We start from the raw sequence: 19,452 nt of genomic DNA, 5'->3' as shown, positions 1-19,452 counted from the left end.
CCAGAGTGTAGAATCCTAAACTCGTCAGTTGTGGTCTGGGTGACAGAGTCAAATGACAGAAAACAAACCTACTTACAGGCAAGGATTTTTTATGATCACTTTTTAGCGAGAGCATTGTGGGCATAGCAGACAATTGGAGGGTCATAGACTTCCTGGAATTGTTCTCATGGGTGTCCCTATGGTGCCAACTATAGCTTCATTCATTGTATGGTGAGTTCAGTGGTTAGAGTGTGTTGCTTATAGTGACGGTGGGAGGGGTGGGACACCATCTGCTCTGCTACGGCTTCAACAAAGCTCTCCCCTTCCACAAATCTCACTATACAGTGCCATTTAATCAGAGGGCCAGAGTAGGAGAGTATGAACGAATCAGGGCAAAACCATTGCCCTTTCTAGAAGAGCAACTCAAAGAGCATGCCAAGGGGATGGGATAAGAATATTTTTGAAAATGAAATATCCTGATGATATTGTTTAAGTCAAAGCTTTATTGCTAATTCTGCTGCTCAAGCTTGAAAAAGTAATTTTTTGGAGACATAGTGATTGTGTGGGGACACATAAGGACTTTCTGGGGTGCTGGAACTGTTCTACATATTGATCCAGGGAGTTGTCACACAGGTGTACCCAGATGAATTTGCTTAAACTCGTTAAGCTGTACATTTAAGATCTGTGTACTTTACTTCATGTAAACTAAATCAGTTAAAAAGGGAAAAAACAAACAGACAAATCTTTCATTGCTAGTCTAATTCATGTTTGTTGCCTTGCTGGGGATTTACATATATTATACTACTCAATCTTTACAAACAGTACTGCAAGTTTAGGCACCATTTCTTTTTTTTTTAATTAATTAATTTATTTATTTACGGCTGTGTTGGATCTTTGTTGCTGCGTGCGGGCTTTCTCTAGTTGCGGCCAGTGGGAGACTACACTTCATTTCAGTGTGCGGGCTTCTCATTGCGGTGGCTTCTCTTTGTTGTGGAGCATGGGCTCTAGGCGCACGGGCTTCAGTAGTTGTGGCACGCAGGCACAGTAGTTGTGGCTCGCAGGCTCTAGAGCACAGGCTCAGTAGTTGTGGCGCATGGTCTTTGTTGTTCTGTGGCATGTGGGATCTTCCCCGACCAGGGCTCAAACCCATGTCCCCTTCATTGGCAGGCGGATTTTTAACCACTGTGCCACCAGGGAAGTCCCTAGACACTATTTCTATTTTTCATTTGAGGAGACTGATGCTCAGAAGTCATGTCTAACATCAAATAGTAATGGCATATCCAACCAGATGTGACCACATTTTCTCTGGAATATAGCACACTTGCATTTTTCCAGGTGGACAGAAACTATAGTTGTATAACTGACTCTTCTAATACCAGGACACTGCTCCCCCCTCCTTAAATTTCCAAAGCCTCTGTCCAACATTGTGAGATAAGGATGATAACTATAACTTACCAGCCAACCAAGATCCTGGATCTTACATCCATCATCCAGAACCTGAGATGTATAGATTTCTCAGTGTTGGAAGTTCTCTTAAAGGCTTTTAACCCTCTGATCTTGCTTCTGACTTTGCAGGTTGGAGTACGACTTACTGATCAATGCTGATGTGAATAGCACGCAGCACCAGCAGTGGTTCTACTTCAAGGTGAGCGGTATGAGGGATGCGGTCCCTTATCGCGTCAACACTATCAACTGTGAGAAGGCCAACAGCCAGTTCAATTATGGTATGAGCTCTTGGGAAATAGAGACTTTCTCAATAACACCAAAAATGATGTCACTTTTGAGTGCTTGAATTATTATCAGAAGCCCTGCTTGGGTTGCAGAGGGTTTGAAGTTGGGCTGACATGTTTTGGTTGCCAGGTATGGCAAGACGGCCGCCAACCTATGGTAAATTGCTACTATGGGAGGGGAAGCTTGAAACTCTCCCTGTGCTATGAAATGTTAATACCTCACATAACTTTCCGCCGCTTCCTGCCTCCCTTGCCCCACCTTGAACTTTTTGAGGCCAGTGAGCCCTCTCATTTATTCCTTCTCTCCACCTCCTAAAACCCATAGAAGCAAATATACTGATCTGTTGATATTTGTCACAGACAGGCAAATGGCACAATTCCATTGGACAACACCGAGTTACACTCTCAGAAAACTCTGGAGAAAGTTTAAATTCTCCTGAATACCTGTGGCACTTTTAGAGGGGGCGTTCAAGGGACAATGACTGACTAGTAGCCCATATTTATTTTGAATGTTTCTAGAAATGGGAAATTCTGCATGTTATTGCTGGCTCACATACTAATGTATTAGTGGCTCTGAGTAAGGAAAAAATATTCCCCGTAGCTCCAGGTCCAGGCATAGGACATTACCTCTATTTTGTACTGATTAAATAGACTCTTGCTGGTATAGAAAGAGAAAAGGTGAGCCTTGGCTCTTGTATTCACTTGATGCAGCGGCTGTAACAAATTGTCACACATTTTGTGGCTTCAAAGAAGACAAATATATTCTCTTACAGTTCTGGAGTCCACAAGTCCCAAATCAGTTTCACTGGTCTTAAGTCAAGGCGTTGGAAAGGCCATGCTTCCTCTGGACATTCTAGGGGATTATTTGTTTCCTTTCCTTTTCCGGCTTTTAGAGGTATGTTCCTCACATTCCTTGGCTCATGGCCCTTTCCTCCATCTTCAAAGTCAGCTGCATAACATCTTCAAATCTCTCTGCTTCGGCCACATTGCTTTTCCTCTGTAGTCAAACCTCCCTCTACCTCCCTCTTGGAAAGACATGTGTGATTGAATTTAGGGCCCACCAGGATAATCTCCCCATCTCAAGATACTTAATTTAACCATATCTACAAAGTCCCTTTTGTCATATAAGGTTAATATACAGCTTCCATGGATTAAGACCTGGGTATCTTTGAGGGCCATTATTCAACCTACCACAGCTCTCCTTTTCTATTCCCCCCCACCACCCACCTAATGGATTAACTCTGCCTTTATTTTGTGTAGGGATGCAGCCAACTCTGTATTCTGTGAAGGAGGCTCTTCTTGGTAGGCCTGCCTGGGTACGGACAGGCTATGAAATCTGTTATTACAAGTAAGTTAGAGTGTTGTTAGCTTCCTTTGTTCTTCTGTTCTCTCTCAGTTTCCTGCTTCTCCATGTTAATCTTACAAACCTGAGCAATCTGTGCTTGTCTGCTGTACTTGTCACTCTTCCAGTGGCAAACGCTCTGTCCTTCAGAAGCCTAAGCGTGTGAAATGGCACCCACAGTAGACCTCAAGAAATATCTTTTGGTTTTCTGAAAAGTCATCTATTCTTATTTAAACACCTTAAAACCTTTAGACCTTACTGTTGGATATTATTATATAGACTCAACCTATGATTAGTGCATCAAGCTTCAGTTCTTTTCCTGTTTCCATTGGTCCCAGTGAACAAAAAGTGTGAGATATTCTAACTTAATTCTTATCCATCCCATGCTTCAGTTTTCCAAAGCAGATAAACATGAATATGTGAGAAATATACTTAAGTAACTGTTGCTCCACAGAAAGATACATTTTGGAAAAAATAGAAGAGAAAGGTATTTTCAGAATTCATCTTCAACTCTTGATCAGTAGCCACTTCCATCAATGTATCCTGTAAAGGTGTAATGAAAGTTGAATTATCCATATATTTTGATAAAATACATGCATGCATTCCAGACCCATGAATTGCTTATTTGTGCACTTTCCTTTGCTAGAAAATAAAATACAAATTCATAAGGCAAAAAAAGGATAGGGAGTGTGGACAGTTAGAAACTATGTAGTTAATTATTATCTTGTTGCTGGTTTCTTATAAAAAACTGATACGCTAGTACTTATTTTCTTGGATAAAGTAATTTACATCTCTTTCTGAGATGACAGGAGGCCCCTAAAAATATTATCAGGCATTCTTGAGTTCAGGATAGTTGCAAATATCACAAAGAAAGAGTAAAAATGCTTATGCCTCTTGGCTTTTGAGACTATAAGGACAGGAGCATTGACAGATAAGAAGGTCAAGAATCTTGTTGCTCTATCAGACACAAGGGCAATCATCACCATAGAAGTAAGGATAGTCTATAAAGCACAGAGATGGGCTAACAGTTTGTAATGAAAGAGTCAGCAGTCTTTAGTCTTGGATGTATTAGAATATGGACCTGGGTAGTATTTTCATTATATTCTTCAGAACAATAGCAAAGCCATACAATGTTGTTGGTTTTCCATAGCAATGACTTTCTGACCCACCTATCTGCAGACTCTCAGGATCCTCTTATGGTCCAAAGAGATTGAGACTAAAATCATCTCAAGGTGACAGGGGCCACAGCTGTAAGGGAAAATAATGGAAGCATAAATTTGGACTTTGGTGTGTCAAGAATAATTTTTAGCATCCTCGAGAAATAGTAATTCTAAATAAACATGAAAGACCCGGCTTGCAGTGGGCTTGGATCTGGAGGTTAGTAAGAGATTGGACAAACATAACATTCAGCATCCTTTGGGGGGCGGGGCAGCTGTCCCTGGAGGCTGCTTCCTTGGAGGTGGGGGATAAGGCGTGGGCTTAAGGGGATTTAGAATCTGCCAAGAGGAAAAGGAAGAAATCAAACATCCCAAAGCAGAGCCTTGGCCTAAAGAATGACAATGTTAATGTTAATAGCTTTTAGATTCATGAACAAGACAATTGTTATGTGATTAAAGAGTAACAGAGGGGTAACATGAAAACCATGAATGTGTAATGTAATTCGTTTTTCATCTTCTAGCCATGAATACAACAGAGATGAATGGATAAGATTGCTACATTATAACATGGTTTGTTTTACACCAATTCACCGCATTGTGTTAACATATTTCCAATAATGGGATCTAACAACAGGATAGATATGTTATGTGTATCTCTATTCAACTGCAAATCAGAGTGCTTTTCCCTACTGTAGAATGCCTTAGATTATACAATGTATTTATTTCTCTCTTTTACCCATCACAGTCTTTGAGTTGATCTGCTTTTGAAGATTTTTTGGCTTCATCCCTGACTTTATGCTCTCTAATGTATTAATTTGGGAGAACTTTACCTCCTATTTCTTTGTCTCCAATATGTCATCAGGAACTCAGAAGTCTTATTTCTATTACATTCTTATATTTAGTACCATGTTCTAAAGGGGGTGCCAGGGTGCTTATTGTGGAGAGAACCATGAGCCATGGTACCTGAGTATATCTATGGGAGGGTGAAAGAAAAGAGTACTCAGAAAGAATGGGATATCCATTTCCTTCAAAAAGAGATAGCAACAGTGATCAGTTAAGGAGGTGGGCCAACTGCTTTGTGGGTCGGAGCATCATCACTTAGAAAGTGATCTCCAGAGTATTTTGATAAGATATACTAATCCATGTACTTTTAATATAGAATTGTTCATAATTTAAAAAAATCAATTATACATGCCTTACTATACTAATATATTATGCATACTAGAAAACATGCAGAAAGTTTAGAATTTTAAGACATGGGGGAAAGATGAGAAAAATAATTTTCAATTTAAATCTTTAAATTTTAAATGTCAAATTGTTATATATTTTTTTACTATTGGTAACTCAGGGCATCCTATACCCTTAAGGTTTACCGTGAAAAATATAGTTGTAAATTGCCTTTTGGCTAATTTTGAAAAATGGTGGTTAACTTCTCCAATCTAATTAGATAATTTTTACACAAATAAGAATTCTTGAGAAAGAGCTAATATTAAGGTAGGAAGTAGGCCATGTCACTTCTTTCATTTTCTCGGTCATTTGTGTTTAAAATGTAATATTATTATCAATCTCTGAATTCCAAGCAGAATTTATAAAATACTAATTATCTATATTGCAGGGTTTAGTTTAATTTAGATAATATAATCTGTAAATCCACTAGAGAAGTCTTCTGCAAGTTTAAATACCTTGCCAGAAGTTGAAATCTAAAGAATGAGAGAGATGGTGAGCTACTCTCATCCCTCCCTCAGGAAGCCTACTGTACAGCAGTCAATACTAAACTACCTGACCTATGAAAACCATAGATATAAAATGTAATGTATTTTTCATATTCCAGCCCTGGAAAACAACAGAGAAGAATGGATACGACTGCTATAGTGTAATCTAGCTTGTTTTATAATTATTCATCATAGTAGCTTGACTTGGACAGCATAGGGGCAGCGTTGTCCATCCCCATATTAAACCTTAGACAACTTTCTTTCTTCCTTATTAGGTCATAATAAATTTAAAGAGAAATTCTAATATCTTCTCCCTGTGTTCAGTAGATCTGATCTTCTTGCCCCTCCCCTGGGGTACCTGCTCCCCCCCATCCCACCCCCTCGCCCACCCACCTGGCAGATCCCTAAGCTAGAAAATCAAAAGGGATCCTCCAGAGGGAAGAACAGAAATGGGCAGGCTTATTTTTCCATGCCTCTTGTAAAAGTAAGCAAGGACTGTTTTAGTTCCTGCTTTATTGACTTCCCTGCGGTCTGCTCCTCCCTCTAATGTACAGAGCCTCACACCTTTTTGAATTTTCTCCCAGCTCTGGTCTAAAGTAATTTTGGTGCTGAAGGGCAGAGGGAGGGAAGCTGCATGCTCAGAGTGGCCATGTAATACACAACAGCTGATCTCTTCTGACATTTATCTCTGCTCGTGAGAGGAGATGGAACAGCTCACTCATGAAGATGAATGTCATACAAGAGCTCTGCCATCATGCATCCTTCCCAGGGATCTCAGGAGAGAGATTTGGTGCTATACAGAATATTAGAAACTCTGTAGACACAGGGTAGCCTGGTGACTTGACTGCCCTGCCTTATTAGATCCTGTTAAGTGAAATGATGCTCCCATGTTAAACAGAGCCATCGTCATTATAAGTTTATCTAATTCACTCTCTATCTTGGCATTTGCTTCTTTCATGCACACACAGAAAAAAAAAAAAGATAAAATTAAAAGATAAAATTTTAAAAAATGACTTCCCAGCATATTTTAACGTACAAATGGAAGGAGACTGAGTTCATAACCATGCATTTGTGTACTTTGCTCCTTGCTTCATTGAAAGCTTTATGATTTTAAAAGTGCAGACCCTTCCGAGGATAAATTGTTCAGAGAATGGAAAAGCAAAGGGGAGCCTTTTAGCTGTGGAATGGCTCAGCTACCCATATCATCTTTGACCCAACATGCATCTAGGGTCTGGCATATTTGAGAGCACACTTGATTTTCACCAGGCTTCTTCTCCGCCTAGAAGAGCAGATCAAGGAGAGAAAGTTTCTGGAGTGAAACTTCTACCACTCATTAATGATGTGACCTTGGGGCAAATTATTCCAGCCTCTCTCAACTTCAGATTCCTCATCAGTAAAAGGGGATAATAATGGTATCTACCTGATAAATCTGTGCTGAGGATGAAGTGAAATGAGATAAAGCACATGGAAATCTTACAACAGTGTCTGGTGCATAGTGGATGTTCAGTGAGTGTTAGCAATTATTAGTAATTAGTAGAAGCTTCTTAGTGGCATCAAATACCATTGACATAAAGAATCATAGTGGTATGAATAATTTTCTCACTAGCTATCATCTGGATTATTTTACATTCCTTCTGTTATTTTAGACTTCAGGTTTATAGGTATCTCTGATTTATGAAAACCGAAACTTCCAATTCTTGCTTGCTGAAGTAAACCAAAAGACCTCTTGTCCTTTTATCCATTCTTATGAGACAGGTGATAAAATGAAAAATAATCTTGTTTTTGGGGTAAGCCCGCACCTAGGGTTGAATCCTGTTTATTGTGCTTGTTGTGTGGAGTTCCTCAAGACACTTAACATCTCAATTTTCCCAGTCTGTAGAGTGTGCATAATAATACCTTGAAAGGATATAATTAGGATTAGAGATAAGATATGCCAAGTATTCTAATGATTACTTCTAGAGTCTTAGGTCCATTTATTCTACAGGCCTTAGTTGAACAGCTGCTAAGTCCAGGTACTGTGCCAAGCGTGAAGATATACAGACAAATAAGCATAATCCCTGCCATAAAGCATGGGCAGTGAGGGAGAGGCACAATGTGATAAGAATTATGTAAAAGGGTGGATATTGGGGAAGACTTCCTGAAAGAGGAAACACTTGTGTTGAGTCTTGAAGGAGGAAGAAGAGTTGGCTAAATGAGGAAGAAGGAAAGCATTTCCATACAAAGGAAGAACATGGGAACCATTTGAAATATAAAGGATGAATGTTACTGCCTTGCAAACATCCCTCAGTATGTTCATATCATAATTGGGAAAACAAAAAGAACTTGATAGGATCTCACTTTATCATGGACAGATCTAATTCTAGCAAGCCAAGTGTTTCACTTTGGAGATTTATGGAACACTTCACTTTGAAGAAGGTGATCTTGGGAAAGTTTAAAGGTTTCTGAAGAGGAAAACTTTGCTAGAGGTGGAGTCATCTCCAGGACTCTCCCACTACAATGTAGCCACCAGGAGACTCCAGTGGGGAAGCCTGACGTTTGCTTTTGTTTCACCTACAGCGTAGACCCTGGATTAGGGTAGCAAGTGAATCTCCTTTAGCTGAAACTCATCCTAAATGAGGTGATTTTCATTTTTCTTAAATTCCAGCCATCAGCAACCATCCTGAAGAGGGCTGGATTATTAGTGGGGAGCTTTTAGTCTTGCCCATGAAGCTACAGCAAGGGTGTGTGTACAACAGGCGTGTGTGTGTGTGTGTGTGTGTGTGTGTGTGTGTGTGTGTTTTGGGAGGGTGAGGAGGTAGATTTTATAGCCCAAACTACCAACTTTCCTTAAATCACTAGAACCTTGGTCCACAGAAGCTCAAAAGCTAAAAATTATTCTATTTTATTTCTCTCTCTATTTCACTGTAGCTGTTCCCTGCCTGGAGTCCAGTTTTGGTTTGAATGGTGGAAAGAGCCTAGGGATGGGAATTTCATATACTTTTTTTTTTCTTTTTTCAGAGAGAGCAGCAACTAGGGTACATTTATTTCCTCCTGGGCCTGGCAGGCTGGGAGCAGAATACAGACAGAGGCACTGGGGCATGTGGCCTGTTATGGCCTGGAGTTTAGCTGCCTGGGTGGTAACTGAATGGGTGTGCCAGGGTGTGTAGGGACTGGAGTGATCCTCCCAGAACTGAGAGAAGGGCCCTTGGGGTATGCAAGCAACACCAACGTTGGGCTTGGCACAGATGCAAGAGAGGGGTTATGGAGTAGATGTGAGATGGGTGTGCTGGGGCAGGGTGTGTTGAAGCATGTTGGGTCCTGGCTGTTGACTGAGAATCTGAGTGCCAAGGGCTAGGAGAACAGAAAGGCCTGTGGGTCCGCAGGAGCCATGATGTGACTGTAAACAGGATCAAACCTGGGGGAGACCGAAGAGTCCAGGGTGACTCCTACAGCGAGGCGATGAGGGGGCAGGTCTGGGACTCCCATTCAGGAATACATGGTCAGCTGTAGCCACTCCTGGGTGTTCACCTGGATTTGTCCAGTGCCATCTTTGTCAAGAGATTTGAAGGCACGGAACATGGCATCCGGTCTGACCAGGCAGCTGATGAAGTTGTCAAAATCCATGTTCCCTCCCTCATCTGAGTAGTGTTGGATGAGCATGTTGTAGAGATGCTCATTCAGGCGGAATCCTGCTGCCTCAAAGGCCCTTGGGAGTTCACTGCTGTTAATGGTCCCTGAACGGTCAATGTCAAATTGTTTGTATATGGCCTGCCACTTTTTTTTTTTTTTTTGCGGTACGCGGGCCTCTCACTGCTGTGGCCTCTCCCGCTGCAGAGCACAGGCTCCGGACGCGCGGGCTCAGCGGCCATGGCTCACAGGCCCAGCCGCTCTGCCGCATGTGGGATCCTCCCGGACCGGGGCATGAACCCCTGTCCCCTGCATCGGCAGGCGGACTCTCAACCACTGCACCCTCGGGGAAGCCCGGCCTGCCACTTTTTGATGTTCCACAAGTACGTGAATTCCTCGAAGCCCAGCTTGCCGGTCGTGTCACCACCATGCTGTGACATGTGTCAATGCCAATACCATCAGTCTTCAGATCAGAATGTCGGGTCACGACTTTGTTGAGAATGTTCATGAGTTCTATGGCACTGACCTCCATGTCCTCTCTAGCCAGCTGGGCAAAGACCTCCGGAACTGCCGTGCCTTCTCACTCTCATTGGCCTCGATGTTGGAGTAATGGGTGCGAGGGGGCGGGGGCTCTGGGTTGTACTGCGCAGCCGCCTCGCTAACGGCGCTAATGACCCCGCCCAGTATGCGCACGCAGTTCCACGCAGTTCCCCGCAGCCGCCGCTTCCTTTTCTTCTGCCGCCGCCGCCGCCGCCTCGGGCCCACTGACCAGGCCTCCGAGCACATTCCCTAAGGCCCCCGCCCAGGCCCCCGCCTCCTCCGCCGCCTCTTCCACCCTTCCAGACCGAGTTAACCAGGAACATGGCTGTGACTCAAGATTCTGCCTCGCTCGCGCGTCGGCCGGTCAGCTAGTTTCCATATTCTTATTTTTACTCTCTCTTGTTCTCTGTGGTGGCTGGTGGGGTAGCATAGAATTTGCTTAGGATGAATGTGCCTGTGATGTGACTTCAGTGTACTTAGTACAGTGGGAAGCCTAGAGCTAAGCAAGGCTCATGTCAGATGAGACCACCCCCACTGGCCTCGGGGGTATCTTATGAATCTTGAGGAGAGATACAGGCTCTGTCTCCACTGCATGTAGGTGAAAAACTTGGGGATGGCAAGGCACTAGATGTATGTTTCCACCTGCTTTTACCTTCATGAATATATATGTATGGTGTGTGTGTTTTCACACTCATGCATGTGAAGCTCAATTCCACATTCTGATTGGTTGTCAAAATGTTGACCATTTGACCAAAATGTTGACTGGCTCGTTTCACTTAGAAGAGAGGTGTAATTGACTAGGTTCAGCTAGCTGTAAACTGAATGTGTGCTTGCAGTGGAGCCTTGAAATCAGAATGAATAAAGGTAGCACATATGTGGTTTGCATGCTTTCTGAGTTACCATCTGCTGCTTTACATACTTGCTAATAATCAGAGCCTTAGCTCCGGAGAAACTATAGAACTTTGGGGAAATCTGGAGAAAATAGACTGAATTAGGTAGCAAGATCCAGATGGCACCATGGGTAAAGATGCCTTTTTGGGGACTTGCCTGGTGATCCAGTGGTTAAGACTCTGCTTCCACTGAAGCGGGTGCAGGTTCAGTCCCTGGTCAGGGAACTAATACCCTGCATGCAGAGCAGTGCGGTCAAGGAAAAACCAAAAAAAAAGTTGCCTTTTTGAAGTTTCTAGTCCTGTAGTCGCAAAGGATATGGGTCCTATTAATAGGATGCTGAAAAGCTGGTTCATCGTTGGGGATCTCCTTCTTTCCCTAGGATGACCAAGGATCCAGGGTGCCATATTGGCAGAAGCTGATGCAAGAGAAATGTATAGCCTGATAGGTCATAGTCCATGGAACTACCAATTTCTCTTACTCCCATTCTTAGTTTTATGAATATTGAAAAAACCCACAAAACCAGGCAGTAGATTTTCTATTTTGTCCTTTCTTGCTCACTTGATCTTTTTGCTTTGGTGGCAGGTGTCATGAAGGTAGCAAAAAAGGCAGAAAAGAATAATCCCTATTTTTTATATTTGCAAGAACGCACAGAATAATTATCTGCTTTTTCTTCCCTCTCCCCACCCTTTCCCCCAATGAAACCCCAAAGCACAATGGACAAGAAAGCCAACGTTGTAAATGTTCAAAGGTGGAATTACATCTTTTGGTGTCCTGGTGTATTTTGCATTATAATGCAGCCTTGACGATAACATTTCTCAGGAAAGCCTGCACAGCTGTCTCAGTATTAAGAGGCAAGGAGGGAGCGTAACTGGCAGCGTATGGGGAAAATATTGCTTGGAATGTACTTCTGGGTGCAAATTACTTTGATACTGTTCTCTGAAGTATCAACATTGGTGCTTCATCTTTGACAAAGGAAAATGTGGATTGTCAGGCCGTAAGAAGCTGAACCACATTTGGGGTGACAAATGTATTCCTTTGGGAAGAAAGTCTTGTGTAGTGGAAAGAACAAAGGCCTTGCAGGCAGATCTGGGTTTGAGTCCTGTATTGGCCACTTATTAGCCTTTTGACCTTTGACAAATGGATTTTTCTAAGCTTTTGTTCTTTCATCCACACAATGGGTTGTTACAGTGATAACAAGATGACATACATTGTGTTGAGTTGGAACTCTGTATAGGGTAGTGATTGCTAAGAAACCGTCTGGCAGGCAGAAAGGAAAGGAGGAGCTGGACTCTGTGTTATCTGGAGAGAGGCAGGGGTTGAGGAACCCAGATTTGGGTAATAAAATATATGTCTCTAATAAAATCCCAGGAAGAACAGAATTATTCACATTTTCCTCTGTTTTCTAGTTCAGTGACTCTATAGCCTTCATTTTCAGACACAGCAAGGAAAAGACCTATGGCATAGATGCCACAATTAGGAGACACATGGATTAGCCTAGATGTTGGTGATTTGGGCTCATGACCTGGCAGTAAGCTCACTTCTCTATTTCTCCGTTTTCTAAATTTTGCTCACCAGGTGTTTCAAGTGAAGGACGTTTTGCTAGTATATAACACCAAAGGTTTATGGCATCTTGAACCCTAAATGACTGTTTTCCCCACCTTTCCCTCATTCTTGTCTCTTCTCCTTTCTCTTGTAGAAATCATTATCGCCAGAGCGCAGCCATCACAGGGGCAGAGTCTGGGAAGTGCTATTACACCCTCACCTTTGCCGTCACCTTCCCGCATGCCGAGGATGTCTGCTACCTGGCCTACCACTATTCCTACACCTACATCGCCCTCATGGTAACTTCCTCTCTACAGCCTTATGGAGGCCCAACTGAAGGGGCTCTTGGAGGTTTTCCTGGAAACATTCAGGAGACCCTGTCATCCTGGTGGGGACTTCAGCCTTCCAAGGGATCCAGGGTTTGTTGTCACTAACTTGGTGGCTTTCTATTTGTCCCTTTTCCTTCCTTGGACAGAGTTCAAGGCTGAGGTCCTGACCAGTGATATTCTGGAGGCCCCAGTGGCATATAGTGCTCTTCATCTGTAGGTTGAGTGTGGGAGGTGGAGGGCAGGGGGACATTTCTTAGGGGCTCTATCTTTAAAAAGCCCTCAAATTAAGCAAGGATAAATGAGATTGGAATGAGATCATTCTGTTGAAATGGGGTAAAACCATGCAGGTCAGCTGAGATGCAGATTTAAAGGACATAGACACATTGAGAGGAGTGAAGCAGAGGCTGAGGAGGTGAAGCTTGGAAAAACTCCCTGAGTTCACCTGACATCTGCTTCCCCATTTCCAGTGGTTCCCACGGCCACGGGCTGGAGGCTGTTAGCAGGATCCAGGGCAGACAAGAAGGGTGGAACAATAAAGCATTGAATCACTGCAAATGAGGGTCACAATCTTTTTATGAGAGGAGGGTAGTGTCAACCTGTCCAAACTCGAAGTCAGCATTCCGATGTCCTATCAGACCCTGCACAGGGCTCATTTGACCAACCTGAGCAAACTGCTTAAACCATGCAGTTTCCTGTCATTTGAGAAAGTTGGCAAACCATCCCTTTCCCCTAGCTATTTCATGGATATCCTGAGGATTAATGAGCTAAAGTATCTCTTATAAAATACTTTCACCCTCTTCATTAATGCAAAATGTTATTAGCATATTCATAATAATATGTGTATAAGCAAACAGATATATCACTTAGCCTGAAGGATGAGCATTTTCATTGCAAGTCTGTGATGGGAGTTGGAAAAGACGATAACCAAGAACATCTTTCCCCTCAGAAGGAATGTTCAAGTATAAATACAATTTTTTCTGCATTGAGAAGGCGTACCTTCAACCACTTGGCTAACTGCTTCATAAAAGGACATCTGCCCTTCTCTCCATAGGTTGGTTTGCCTAAAGAGAGATTCTTTTTTTTTTTTTTACTATTTCCCAGACTGCAAAAGATATACGACTAGTATTATTTGCGTACAGCACTTAGAGATCTCAAGAACTTAATCCAAGAAATGTGCATCACAACCTTTGCTGTAACAAGGCATGTTGTTGTAAAACATGCTCATTGCCTTTAGGGACTTACAACAGGCAAGATTCATGATCCCCTTCAACAGCTGTTCTTATTGTCTCGCCTGTGAAACCCTGCACGTGAAAAGTCTATTGGGGAAGAGGATTCCTTTTTGAATGCGTGTTTGCCTTTTCCATCCGGGGGAATGATCCATGGTTCCAAGACACTATTCTTTACCCTTGTTAGAATATCTTTGACCTCCTGGAGATTCTCAGTGGCAATTAGTCTAAAAGTTTAGAATACAAAGGGGCTTGGGGAATTGTCTAATTCACCTTTATCATTTATAGATGCAAAAACTGAAGCCTAGAAATCTCACATTTAGCTAGTGGCCAAGCAGGGAACAGAGTACTGGCCTTTGACATCTATTCCTGTCTGAATAGAAAGTCTGAAACTCCTTCAGCTGGCCTTGACTGCATCTGGCTTCTTACTTTGAATTTCAGACTTTGAATCAGCTTGTAGGCACTTAGCAAGGACCCATCAAAGCATCTTGGAATAAAAATGGGATCATGTTTGGGGAACAACACTCTTCTCACCTGAACCACATCCATAGCACCCAGGGTTATAGACAAAAATCTTGGGTTGATGACTTGAACTCAACCATTCGAGGTTATATAATCACACAACCTGATGATTATATGCACCTATAAAAGTGGGCTGCCATTGCCGTAACTACTGTATGTCATAGCTTTTGTCTTTGGGACCACTCAGTACTCTTGTCAGACTAAAGCACAAGGTCTAAAGTTTACAATCAACAAATAGTTTAGGAGCCACTGAGGTCAAGTTGGGGATAATTTCATATTGAGGGGGGACAAAAATTCAAGAAAAGAGGACCCCACCATCACTTGATCTCAGTGAGAGGAAGAGAGAGGTATTGTTCATTGATGCTTATTGGCTTGTTACTTTGCCTACTGACTGAACGTCTTCCCACTAGGAAGAGGAGAGTTAATGAGAAAGAGAGACAGGAAAAGGGTAGCTTTTCATTTCTTCTAAATGAGTAGAACAGAATAAGAAAGATGATTTGTTCCTTGAAGTAAAAAATGTATATACTCAATTTTAGGTTTTACATTTCCAGTAATGCGTGGGCTTTGTGTTCTCCAGGTTTAAGACGATAATTGACTCTGTGACTTCTCTTAAAAAACTCTTCCTCCCATCATGAACAAAATAAGTACATTCTGTAATGCACAGTGGTCATTTTTATTTTTGGACATGTCCTAAGGAGAAACAGTTTTCTTCCAACAGATCAGTGATAAATGTGAATGACACCCCAAGGGCAGAATTAACTGGATGTTACTTGGGGGTTATGCTGAGGGGTGGAAAATATATTTCTGTGTGGAATTCACAATTGTGTAAACTTTTATAGCAGAGGACATGTATTTTGGAGGTTTTTCAACATGAATATAATTTTGCACCTTAAAAGTTTTATTATTCTCTTGTAATAAGGGAATTAGTATTTGGATCTTTCAAATTGCTATCTTCCAGATGCTTGCCAGGAACTCTGTTGGATAATTGTCCAAATTATAGTATTAAAATAAAGCTGAAAGAAAGAAATACAATATTATTGTAATTATGAAGCAAGCAAAAGGAGTTCTATTTAATCATCCATCTCAAGGTATCAATAATTGCAGTGATTGTTAAAGTGTTGTTAGCAATACTTGTTAAAGTATTTGGATTATGTTCTGGATTGCCCCTAGGTAGCCAGGAGTATTGGTTGAAAATGGCGCCCCAAGAGAGTTTCTGATGGACATTTTAGAGAGTAAGAAAATGGGACCTCACTGAGAACTTATAACTACATGAGTTGGCAAGAGATAAGAAAAGTGATCAGAAGTAGGATCCATGTGTTGGGAGAGCTTAAGGCTTTTGGAGGGTAGAGTAGGGTTTTCACCAGACGCATATACCCACTGTGGTAGATGCTACCAGCATGATCTTTAGAGATAAAATGGAGTGTACTGTGGGGAGAGTAAGGGAGGGGAGGGGGAGAGAGGGAGAGAAAAAGAAAGAATTGAGAATTAGAATGCCATATTCACAGTCTCTTCTAAAGGGCTCACGTTTAAAATGTGTCCAGTAGGAAATATCGACTTACATGTGGTAGATCAAAGATGCAATGAGCAAGTCATAAATCAGTGTTGTCACTTAATCAATAGACAGACACCTATCTTTGTATGGGCAAAAGGAAAGGACAGGCACCAGTAAAGGGTCCTGATGTTGAGGAGTTGAACACAAAGAGCCATTCTGGAGGAGCTGAGGTGTGTGTGGATGGATGGTGAAGTCACTGACCACAGGAACCCCTGAATTCCAGGGTTTTGAGCACAATGTAAGAACAAGTTTTGGAGTCAGGCAGGCCTGGATTTGGGTCTAAGCTCTGTATTGTCTTGCAGTGTAGTCATGGACAAGCTGTTTAACTTCTTTCAGCCTCAGTTTTTACATCTGTAAAATTGGAACCATTGAAGTGGTTATTCTACGGGTTATCAAGATTACATGACTTGATACATAGCAAGTGTTAGCCAAGTGCCTACAACTAGTAAACAATATTAGGTGGTGACCCTTAGAATGTTTATTCTTTTTTTAATGAATTTATTTTTATTAATTAATTTATTCTTTTGGCTGCATTGGGTCTTTGTTGCTGCACACGGGCTTTCTCTAGTTGCGGCGAGTGGGGGTTACTCTTCATTGTGGTGCATGGGCTTCTCACTGCGGTAGCTCCTCTTGTTGCAGAGCACGGGCTCTAGGTGTGCGGGCTTCAGTAGTTGTGGCTTGCGGGCTGTAGAGAGCAGGCTCAGTAGTTGTAGTGCACAGGCTTAGTTGCTCTGCGACATGTGGGATCTTCCTGGACCAGGGATCAAACCCATGTCCCCTGCACTGGCAGGTGGATTATTCACCACTGCACAACCAGCGAAGTCCCTATTATTCTCTCTTTTATGATGATGCGTGATTATTTTCTCTGTTGGACAGATTGGAAGATACCCATTCACAATACATAATAAAATTAAAATTATGTAAAAAAAAATCCCAATAAAGGACCCCAAAAAATAAATACAAGATCTACTGATGGTTTTCTTAGGGTGGTTGATTATAATTATTTTTTCTTTGCTCTCTTTTCCAAATCATCAGCAATAGAACTTGGTTTATTTTTAGTGGAAAAAGGGTATTAAAGTCACTAATCAGCAAATCTGTGAATACACATCTAGAGACTAATCACTTCTCTCAGTCTCAAAGTCAATCTATGTAACTTAGGGAGAATGGTATTGGCAGACTGGGGCAGTTTGAGAAAGCTCATTAGAACCTGCTTACAGGATGTTCTCTTGTTTTTTATTTAACTTAAAGGTGTCTTTTGTTCTCTTGTGATGAGAAGCCTTCGGTTCTCTGATGAGTGTGTTTAAGTGACAAGAGAGAACTAGGCAGTATGCAAATAAAATAGGCCATCTCCTTAGGGGTGAGCTTTCTTCGGAATTAGTGGGGACAGGGAGTGTAGCAGTTTAGGGGATAACAATGAGAAACAAAACGATTTTTGAGTGTATAGTGCTTCTTACTTTATCAGTAGCCACCAGCAGGGTAACCTGCTGAGGTCAAGTGAAGCCTTTTATGGAAGTTTTAAGGGAGTAGCTGATAAAGCAGAGGGGGCAGAAGACTCCTGCCAGGAGGCACCCGTGAGGCTGCGGGCTGAGTTATCAGCCGGATGTCTTTCATGGGTAGGTAGGATTTTCTTTTAAGACAGCCTCTCTGGGAGTTTCCATAATTGCCTTGAACTCATTCCCATTTTTATAAAGAAACCCACCCCTGTGGCTTCGCAGGGCTGTTATTACGGTTGGTTGTTGGCACACACATTCAGAAGCCCTGCTTCTCTCATCAGTGATCCCAACAATATCCAATTAGACACAGCCTTGCTGGACCTGAGATGGGAGCATTCACCTAAAAATCATCTTCAGGAGAACAATACAAAGCCATTTTCGCAAAAGGCAGACCAACGGAAGTTTATAATTGGTTTACTTCTGGAAGTTGTCTGTGTGACTGGAGCTAGACTAATGCACTAAGCACAGAGGTGTTATGTATTTGGTGGCAGGTGGAATGGTCAAAGGGACAGAGATTTCATTGAGGGGCACAGGGAGATGGCTGCATAAGCAATTACAGAAAATGGGCTTAAGCTAAAAGATATTAGGCATTTGTTGAATTGTAATATTTATAGTAATCATGAAAAGTGTCATAATAAGAAATTAATAAAGAGCTCATAGGAGAAGAAAACTTTCAAACTTTGCTTCCTCCAGCATTGCCCGTTAACGTGACAGTGTTTTAAAGCAGTGGTCCCCAACCTTTTTGGCGCCAGGGACCAGTTCCGTGGAAAACAATTTTTCAATGGGCTGGGGGCGTGGGGATGGTTTCGGGATGATTCAAGCACATTACATTTATTGTGCACTTTATTTCTATTGTTATTACACTGTAATATATAATGAAATAATTATACAGCTCACCACAGTGGTGACAGGAGGCGGAGCTCAGGCTGTAATGCAAGGGATGGGGAGCTGTTTTAATACAGATGAAGCTTCGCTGGCTCACCCTGCCGCTCACCTCCTGCTGTGTGGCCCGGTTCCTACCAGGCCACAGACCCGGTAGCAGTCCATGGCCCTGGGGTTGGGGACCCCTGTTTTAAAGGACAATGTACGTGGGCAAAAGATGGTTTTTCTTTTTTTTTACTTTTTTCTTTTGTATCTAATTGTGTTGGATGACTTCTACAGACAAAACTGCTTCCAAGCCTCCTCCCCTTATCTGATTTATAGAATCTAGATTTTATTTTTTTTCAAGATTTGGCAAGAAGAGCTACGGCCTGTTTGTAACTTCTGTGACATCACAGAATGATGGCCAGTACTTTTCTGGAGAAGTGTCTCTATCTCTCCCCCATCTCCCCCACATCTTGTAGCCATAATAAAATGTGAAACAAATAGCTTTGATGGCAAGAACAAAAGAAACAAAACAAAGCAAAACCCCTCAATTCAGCAGACAGTGTTTCCCAAAGCGTATTCTGCAACACTCCACGATCCTGAGATCTTTAGAGAAAGAGGGTTGAAGAGTCACATAAATTCTTGAAACACTGTTTGCTCGTTTTTCTTCTAAGAGTTCAAAGTGTGTATTGGCATGTTAAAGAATCTGAACAATTCTGCAGCCATGAAAATGTTTTCATTTTCTTTAATTCACCATATTCCAGGTGCCTTGGCTATGAATCTCCACCCCTCTGTACCTCAGCACTTAATAACATCCTGAAGATTACATTTTGGGAAATGCTTCAGGAAAGGGTATTGATTTCCTAGTTTGGGGGCCTGGAATCTTGATAGTAATTGTGAGGCAGAGTCTACTCAGTTCAGATTTCAATAATTAATATTGGGAGCAACTTTCACCCAGAAATGTATG

At 42.0% G+C, this 19,452-nt stretch overlaps 2 protein-coding genes and 1 pseudogene across 3 annotated transcripts in view; 2 read left to right on the top strand and 1 right to left on the bottom strand.

Annotated features, from left to right (window-relative positions):
• Positions 1 to 19,452, top strand: part of LOC309802869 (A-kinase anchor protein 13-like) — a gene marked incomplete at both ends in the record, with an annotated part of 85,282 nt that overhangs the window by 10,926 nt on the left and 54,904 nt on the right. Inside the window, 1 exon segment of the mRNA XM_082618751.1 lies at positions 1,555 to 1,624. Coding sequence (XP_082474877.1) covers positions 1,555 to 1,624 — 70 coding nt within the window.
• On the top strand, positions 1,561 to 13,386 carry LOC309802257 (cytosolic carboxypeptidase 4-like; the record flags this gene model as incomplete). Its single annotated transcript, XM_082617687.1, has 4 exons — positions 1,561 to 1,703; positions 2,970 to 3,057; positions 12,654 to 12,887; positions 13,296 to 13,386. The coding sequence occupies exons 1-4, from the start codon at positions 1,634 to 1,636 to the stop codon at positions 13,384 to 13,386; spliced, it is 483 nt and encodes a 160-aa protein (XP_082473813.1). The 5' UTR covers positions 1,561 to 1,633.
• On the bottom strand, positions 9,299 to 10,433 carry LOC309803332 (calpain small subunit 1-like; annotated as a pseudogene). The gene is made up of 2 exons: positions 9,886 to 10,433; positions 9,299 to 9,667 (listed from the first exon to the last, which is right to left on the bottom strand). The product of its transcript is annotated as a calpain small subunit 1-like (transcript).

Source organism: Mesoplodon mirus (assembly GCF_964341445.2).
Source record: "Mesoplodon mirus genome assembly, chromosome: 4".
Taxonomy (NCBI): Eukaryota; Metazoa; Chordata; class Mammalia; order Artiodactyla; family Ziphiidae; genus Mesoplodon; species Mesoplodon mirus.
Note: the sequence above shows the minus strand (reverse complement) of the source record. Positions and strands in the feature narration are given on the sequence as shown.